The following is an 8,890-nucleotide window of genomic DNA, read 5'->3' as shown; positions in this document are numbered from 1 at the left end:
TCCAGAAGTTACACGTGGGACTGTCAGGTGTCCTGCTCAACTCCCTGCCCTGAGAACTGAGAAGTCTGAAAGCCAGAATCTGCTCCTGCATGAAATGAGAATGACAGTGAACACCACAACTGTAGAAGCACCCACTTTAATTTGACTGTAAGTAAAGGAATCACCATCTAATCCACTGCCTTCATGTAACCATACACCACTAATTTGTCTGCACATCCATGGAAACACAATATACAGCTATTTCTGTACAATTTCTATTAAAAATGCAGCCCCAATACTCAGACATGATGTACAGTGCCTGGGCATCCTGCTTTGCTACCAGAGAGGGCAGCTCAGGACTGCAAAGCCATTTATGTAGCAGCACAGAGCCTTTCATGAGTGTCAGCATCCTCCCTTACACCAAGAGGCTTGAGAGCTGCTCAGAAATGCCGTAGTTCAGTCTGCATCATTGAAAACTGTTTCCAAAGGTCAAGTTATTGGAAAACTAGAGGATCTTTACCAAAACGAGTTACAGTGGCAGAAGAAAACAGAATGGGCAATTTCCTACTTCCTCTCATTTGAACAAACATCAGTCTTTCTTCCAGGACTAGGTATGTGTTCTGCAGAATTTGATTAGCTGAATAAAAACAGTGGTAGGTCATTTAGATTGTGTGCGTGAAAAAAATTCTGAAGTACTGTGTTCTAGATAGAAACATACCTACAGGATTTACTGGGAGCAGCAGTCTTCTCAGAGCACAGGCACCACAGAGCAAGTTTAACATGAGGTACTTGAAATCAGAGCTTTTACTGCAAACACACTTTTCACTCATTAAAAAATAGATTAGAGGAAGATATAAACATCTTATTTATTAAATCAAATAGAAATGCAAAATATATTTCACATGCCTTACATGGAAAAGAGATGAACTTCCAAGACTTTAAAGCAAAACTGTGTCAGTTGACACGCAGGAAACAGGAACATTATAAACAGTCACAAAGAGGAGGAAGGACTGGGGGGGGAGGTGACATGGGGACGCTGGGCAGTTCCTCCCCACTCTTAGAAAGATCTCCTAAAGAATGGAGTTTATACTAAGCAAGCATTAGAAGCCTGAAATTAATTTTAACATACACATATTTTGGAGGAAATTGTCTAAAGAGGTACAGTTGGCTACTAACTAGTCAAAACAGTGGTCTAAGTTATGTATACCATACTCATTAAGTGGACATGGGTTTATTTTTTGACTATACCTTAGTCATATGAAATAGCCTGGGGTTTATTTTTTGAACATCAGTAGGGCCAGCAGGAGAATCAGAAACACCAAAAACACCTTTTAAAAACTAGATCAATACACAGCCACATTCTGTGCAACTCTGCTATTAAAAAAGGGGGGAAAAAGATGAAAAATAGAACTATTTTTCTAAATATTTTAATCATTTTGTCATCCTCCAACTCTTCCTCCCTCCTACACATAATTTCTTGAAAACTGAAATGACACTCAACAGCAAATACAAAGCATACACCAATAGTATAGTCCACAGTTTTTCTAGAGTCAATAGTCCAGCAATTTTAAAGTGATCTATGTGCAAAAAATAAACAAATGAAAGAGTTTCTTAAAAAAAAGAAAAGTCCGCTGCAGCCTTAACTTCTACTTTTAAAAAAGAATCTGAGGATTAGCACTAAGTTTCCCAGTGGAGGACAGACCAGTAATTCCAAGTACTCTGCCTAACCTGTGACTTGGTGTTGCAAAACTGTCAACATCCCAAGTTTCCTACCTGCTGGCAAGTGGAAAACAGACTGTATCCCCATGAGAAACAGGAAAATCACTATTCATAGACTGGTCTTCTGAAATACATAAACATATGGTGCAGGTATGTATTCAGAGACTGCTACCTACAGCTGAGAACAGTCCTCCCAGCATGACTAACAGTAAATTATTAACAATAAAATGTGCAAGACTTCTAAGAGCAGTATTTGAAATGTTCCTGCCTGCTCAATGCCTCTAGGCCTAAACTATCCGCTCGTTAAGAGTGGTGTAAGTCAGGGCAGCTCTGGTGAAGTTACAGTAGAAATCACTGCGCATGAGGATTTCTGTGTGAGAACAGTCCCCTGAACTACAGACTAGTTCAGTCCTGACCACACTACAATAGGGAATTGTGTTTAAACCATGAGTAATCATGCAATCATCTCCCAGCACAGTACTTCGTTTCTGCACACAGGGAATGTAAATGACTGAGATTTACAACTGATGATTTCGCAGATTTAATGGATTATATTTCTGTAATGGTTCTGGCAATGCAAACTTAGTTAAAAAAACACCACCAAAAAGGCCAACAAAAAAAAAAAAATCCCAAGCTCTCTGGTGTCTCCTTTTTTCTGTATTTGATGACTTATCTGGCACACAGTTAGGATTTCTAACAGTGAGCAAGTGTTCAAAGACATCAGATCAGTTGGGCTGGGGTATGGTAAAGTCCAGGTGTGAACGACACCCCAACAGGTGATAAAGCTTGATCAAGGTTGAGTGAAAAAGCAGATCTTATGTCAGTTATTAGTCTAGTAAATGGAGATGATGCTCCACATCCTCAGCAAGGGCTGGGAAACAGAACAATCACAAACTCATAAAATGCCTTGAGTTTTCCAGATAAAAACTCAAAAGAGCAAAACATGAGCAGTAAAGTCACTTGGTGTTTAATGGCTTTCAAAGTCACCTTCCAAAAAAGTTCAAACATCAAAACTATCTCCAACTTGAAAGCCACGTGGCAATATTCCCCCTTTTGCCACCCACTGCTGCGTGGGACAGAGCAACATTGTAAAGGCTGAGGGGGAGACCAGCTGCAGTAAAGACCTCGCACACTGGACCACAGAAGGAATCTCACCCAAAAACATGAGGTCTTGAGAAGAACAAAGGCAAACACACTTGGCCTGATGCAAAACACTGAAGTACTGCAGAGTGTCCAGAGAAGGGCAGTGGAGCTGGTGAAGGGTCTGGAACACAAGTCCTGTTAGGACTGGCTGAGGGAGCTGGGGGTGTTGAGCCTGGAGAAAATGAGGCTCAGGATGGACCCTTATCACTCCCTACCTGAAACTACCTGAAAGGATGGTGTAGTGAGGTGGGGGTCAGTCTCTTCTCCCAGGTAACAAGGAATAGCACAAGAAGACAAGCTGTGCTAGGAAAGGTTTAGATTACTAGGACATTTTTTTTTCACTGAAAGGGTGGTCAAACATTGGAATAGGCTGCCCAGGAAGTGGTGGAATCACCATCCCCTGAGGCTTTCAACAAAAGCACAGACATGGTGATTAGGGACATGGTGGACCTGACCTGGTATTAGGTTAATGGTTGGACTTGATGATCTTACAGGTCTTTGCCAGCCTAAATGATTCCATGAAACCACATACCTTAATGCAGGGAAATGGTGGTTCTGGTGCAGTTCAAATCCCAGCCAAACTGGTTTCATTTGCCAATGACAGCTAAACACTAACAACACAATTCAAAGTGTGTTTCAAGTGCTGTTGGGCCCATACCACATACAATATTTAGCCTTGGTTTGTCTCCCCATAATGCACTAAAGTAAAACCAGACCTTAAGGAATAACTTGCATAGTAAGAAAAGGTCATCAATTTAATCATTTACTTTAAGCAGGCAAGCAAATCTGTAAACATTCAAAAGCGGCAGCATCCAAGTTACAAACAATTTAAGGAAAAAAGAATTGAGATTATTAAGGTTCTTTATCATCTCAAAAATTTTGGAAATGAACTTTTAAAACACTGCAAACATTGAACACTCAGTTGCACTTCTTCTAATCCTGCTAGTAATTCTGCCTTCCAAGGAATTCTCCTTTCCAAAACATACGATCTCACAATTGCCATACTTTTTAGCATTTTGCTGTTTGGAAGTCAGCTACCAGAGCATTTCACCTCAGTCTAAATCCCATTAGCAAAGGGAATGCCTGTGTCTTGATTCAACACCTCTTTAACTTCTGAGGGTAAGGTGTCAAAGAGGTGATCTTCTACTATGAGCCCACTTTTCCTGAGAAGCTGACACTGCCCCAGCGTAGCTGGCAGACGGTCCAAGCAGTTTCCCTTCAGTTCCAGGTAAGTCAGCTGCAACAGCTGACTTACTTTATCTGGGATTGAGGTAATACAGTTTTGTCCCAGACTCAAAGTCCTCAATTTAACACATTTAAACAACTGTTTTGGCAAAATGTCGACTTTGTTTCCTGTGATGTGAAAATGCTGAAGATTTTGAAGCAAACCTATTTCCACTGGAATCACCGCAATGGAGTTGTAGCTTACATCCAAACACCTAAGTTTCTGTAAACTGAACACTGCGGCAGGTAAGGTTTCAAGTTTGTTATTGGAGAGATAAAGAGACTCCAAATTCTTTATGTGGGTAATGGATGAAGGAATGCTGACTATTTTATTGTGCCACAGCTTTAAACAAGTCAGTCTTTTTAGATGCTGGAAACTGATGATTTCTTCAATTGTGCGTATGCTATTTGACTTTAAATCCAGTTCCTGTAAGTTAGAGAGACTGAAGATGGCATGGGGAATTCTCTCCAGTTCACAGTTCTGCAGTTCCAACTCCGCGACATTTGTCATTTTCTTAAGGCTATTGAGTACCACAAGTTTAGTGCCATCATTATGAATGACTAGTTTTGTCAGATGTGGTGCTACATCTGTGATATTGGGGGGGATTTTGGTCAAATTGCTCTTCACGTGGAGAATTTTAAGGTGTCTCAACTCTCTAAGAGATTCAAGCCCTATCATTTTATTATTTTCAGAGTTCAAGTTGCCTATCAAATACAATTCACGGAGGGTTTTGAGCAAATACACCCACGCAGGAATTTCTGCAACATCTGTGAACTTCACATGAAGGCATCTCAAGTGGTCCCGGAGGAAGCTGAAGGCAGTCTGCTCGACCTTCGCAGGGCAGTGGTACAGATGAAGCTCCTGAAGATTTGTCATCTGGGAAATTTTGGCTGTAATTTTCGCTTCAGGAATCAGCTCCAGTTTCAATACATCCAGATCTGTCAGATCAAACACTGCATCGGGGACTCCCGACAGCATGAAGAGATGCAACTCCTGCTTGTCCTGCGCGTTGCGGGAGACGTGCTGCCGAAGCTTTTCGTAGGTCCACTCATGGTTCAAACTAATCCCGCGCAGTTTGTTCTCGCTCACCTCTGACAGAAAGACACCGAACCGCTTCGAATACAGCTGGTCATACTGATCTACCATGTGCAAGAGAAACGCAAAGTCATTCTTGACATCAGGGATATCGCTGAAGCTGCTCTCCTCTCTGACCTTTTCAAAAGAGTATTCTTTCAAAGGTATGCGGAACAGCCAGAAGAGCGTGTAGAGGCAGATGAAACCATACACACAAATGAGGGAAATATAGCTGATAAGCAGCTTCTTCAACATGTAAGCCATATTGTGTGTACATTCAAACTGTGTGTAGCCAATCAGGTGTTCCACTTTCGGGTTGCAGATGTGTTCAAAACTGATGGTGTTGACAAAGTTTGCAGTATAGCAGAGAATAAAGATGAACTTGACAGTCTTGATGACAGTCTGGCCAACATAGAGCTTATAAATCAGATCACTGTCTTCCACGTGAGCCCGGAACTTACGGACTTTCTCAAACAGCGCCTTGGCTTGTTCTCCATCTTTCTTATCTAAAATCGTGACACTGGGAATCTCGATCATCGGCTTGTCGGCTGAAAATTTGAAGCCAGATTTGGTTATCATGGGAGTGCTGGCACTCGGGCTTCCTTCATCACTGCTAGTGGAAACATACTTGGGCAGGGACTGGGCACCAGTTAACCTCTGCTTGTTCTCAGAGTCCTCACATGCCGTTTCAGACAATGCTTTTGTAGTCCAAGGAGACTCAAAGCACTTCCCCAGTATAGACACAAAATGCTCAATTTTTGAGCAAGTCTTGGGATACTTGAACCAAAAATTACTACTGACTATTAAAATGATAGTATGGATGAGAACAAGATAGGGAAAATACTTTGAGTACCAAGGAAGAGCCAAATGATAGCACATCTGGTTAATAAATACGTACTGCTGAAAATCCAAATTTGTTTTACGACCTGAGGAATCTTTCCGCTCCTTCTTCAGCTCCTGGTCTGATTCAGTGGGTTGATACTGAGAAGAGGTAGCTCTGTTCAGAATGCCAGGTGTTACAGTAGGGGTGGCACTTCCAAAGGAAACAGTTCTCATTGATGTTTCTTCTTGACCAGTGGTTGTTTCAACAGTGGTAAAGTCAGCCTTCCCTGCTGTATCAGGCTGCACTTTTGAATTTACAGTAGACTGCAAAACTGGCAAGCAGACTACCTGGTCTTTTGTCAGCTGCATGGTTCCAGCAAAAATGGCAACCATTAACATAACAACAGCGAGATAATCCATAAATACATCCCACCATGGTTTCAAGATACGGTAAGTTGGCTGGATGTCACTGAGCGATGCAACTTCTGCAAGGGTAAACATTCCTACAAGAGAACAAAGACAAGATCAGTATTGTTGACTGGGGACAATAATTTTGCCATTTAAAAACAATCCCAGCATGACATACACATGGTTTTGCTTTTTCTTATGTTTTGTTGCCTGTCACACATTGTCCATCATTCCACTTAACAGTTTTTCCAAAGAATATGACCAAAACAATGCAGTATTTTAGCAAGAGAGAAGGCTTCTCACTTCAGGCTAGATCATGTTTATGTATCTTTGTGCCACTTTACAGTATCAAAGCCTGCTCTGTGCAGGTGAAATACCTGAAAGGTATAATGCCGCAGCTTATATATATTAATAAAAGGAGAGCAACAATAGACTACACAGCACAAAATCCAATTCTGTAAAAAATGAATTTTGAGTCTGAGCATGGAAAATCCAGTACTAACAATATTTTGTACTACCTTGCATTTAAACAAAATAGCATTTTTCTAAATGCTTTGCACTCTGCTCATAACTTGGACAGCACATTTTAGGCCTTGTTATGTTGTCAGCAAGGTCTCTCATTTCTTTTAATCTAGCTCAACACAGTATCTTCCACTCCTTCCTACTGAGCATCCACATGTCTTATCAGACTGATTGGTTCCTCTCCCTTTTAAGTACCACTGCACAAGCAAAAGCCTTGCAGCTACTGTGTGAACATTTGGCACGATCTTTTTAAATATATTTGAATATTTAAAGTAAAAGTTGGATGGGGCCCTGAGCAACCTGATCTAGTGAGTGGCATCCCTGCCCACAGCAACTAGATAGTATTTTTAGGAACCTTCCAAGCCAAACCATTTATTCTATGATTGGGCCAAATATTGGTACTGTATATATTTTTCTCCTCAACCGATTTAACTCAGCTAACCAAGAACAAACTGCACAACTCTTTCTTAATATAATGGGGAAAACATTTTTTCAGATTATCATCACATCCTAGTGGTCACAGGAAGCCGGTTAGTATAGGTAGGACAGGAGCTGACTGGAAGGCTTTCACTTTATCTGAAACATATGCACATGAGACAAAGCAACAAACTGACCACGTGAAAATCCAAACCTCTCTACAGCTTTAAATAACTTGCTTTGCTTTTTGCTTTGACAAAATATGGAGGAATCAACTTATCAGCCTTAAAAAAATAAGCTTCCTGCACAAGCAGGATGTGGTAAAATCATCATTTTGACTGCTGAATGTGTGACCCAATTTGCCATTTCTAAAGAATATCTAGCTTGTGTGCACACATGCAGCTGGGAAGGAGACAGCATGTACACTATCCCACAGACTCTCTCTCGCTTTGCTTGGGAAAAGAACAGCTTAGCAGAGCCCAAGGAGATCAAAGGAGGCAGTGACAAGGTGCATTAGATTTATTATTTTTAACTTGTAGCATAAGACCTGCACCTTACACACCCTGAAACATGATAATTTAATTATTTCTAGATAACAGACATTTCTACACAAAGAATTCAAATACCAGCAATTGCCTATATGGTCAAAGTCATGCACTAGCACCTCTCCTTGCCCACACCAACACAAGCAGCTCCCACACCTCGGTCTGTGGGAAAGGCCAGCACTTGTCTTTACCACCACAGAGCTCACAAAGTGTCTCCTCCAACACAGGGAGATACTCAGCCCCTGCCCTCCCACACTCCTCCCAGAAGCTTTTACCAGTCTTGCATGCCGAGCCCTGGATCTGGTGGAGCAGCCAGAGAGGAAAGGACTTTATCTCACTGCAGCACTCATCTCGGTGCTCTTGGCACCACTGCCAAAACTTAAAGTTGGGCTGAGCCTCTCAGGGAACCAGCAGAAGGAGCTTCCAGTTCTCACTTTATTTTCCAGTGGGCAAATGAATGTCAAATACTCCTCCCTCCTTTTAAGTTTTTGAGTCCTCCCAGCTCCACAAGGACCTCCTTTCCTGAGAGGTTCCTGAGCCTGCCCCCACACACCTCTCCAGGGCTGCAGCTGCTGTACAAAGCCCTGAAGGGCACTGACCAGAAACATACCCCAGCTATCAAAGCCTGGCAGTGCCTCACTTGGGAGTTACAATCTCCCATCTTTAGTGTCTCCCAGTGCTTCACCTACACCGACTCACAGCCTGACTGCTTGCCCTGGAATTGCTACCTTTGACATTTAAACACTCAGTGCAAATGAACACAGCATTAGCCATTTGTGCTAATGTGAATAGATTGATATAAAAGGACTCTCCTAACTCCTAGGGCCCAACTGGCTATCACTGCCCAGAACAGGAGAACCACAAAGCAACAGCAGAAGTGAATTTTTCCCCCAGATGGATTTTTTTCTTTCTAGGAAGCTCTCTGGAAGGCATGCTCTCGATCTCCACGCTGCCTTCACTGTGGTCTCACCTACCCTGGCTGCCACAAGAACTTCTTGCCCACCAGGTGAGTTCAGCAGGAGAGCACAAGGCAAAG

At 42.1% G+C, this 8,890-nt stretch overlaps 1 protein-coding gene across 3 annotated transcripts in view; it reads right to left on the bottom strand.

Moving 5' to 3' along the window:
- Positions 1-826: 826 nt before the first annotated feature.
- LRRC8D (leucine rich repeat containing 8 VRAC subunit D) overlaps positions 827-8,890 on the bottom strand; it is a 52,512-nt gene continuing 44,448 nt past the window's right edge. For all 3 annotated transcript variants that reach the window (XM_063407474.1, XM_063407473.1, XM_063407472.1), the window contains one exon: positions 827-6,465. In XM_063407474.1, the coding sequence (XP_063263544.1) occupies positions 3,899-6,463 (2,565 nt within the window). In that variant the 5' untranslated portion in view covers positions 6,464-6,465 and the 3' untranslated portion in view covers positions 827-3,898. The remainder of the gene's footprint in view (positions 6,466-8,890) is intronic.

Source organism: Prinia subflava, chromosome 10 (assembly GCF_021018805.1).
Source record: "Prinia subflava isolate CZ2003 ecotype Zambia chromosome 10, Cam_Psub_1.2, whole genome shotgun sequence".
Classification (NCBI taxonomy): Eukaryota; Metazoa; Chordata; class Aves; order Passeriformes; family Cisticolidae; genus Prinia; species Prinia subflava.
Note: the sequence above shows the minus strand (reverse complement) of the source record. Positions and strands in the feature narration are given on the sequence as shown.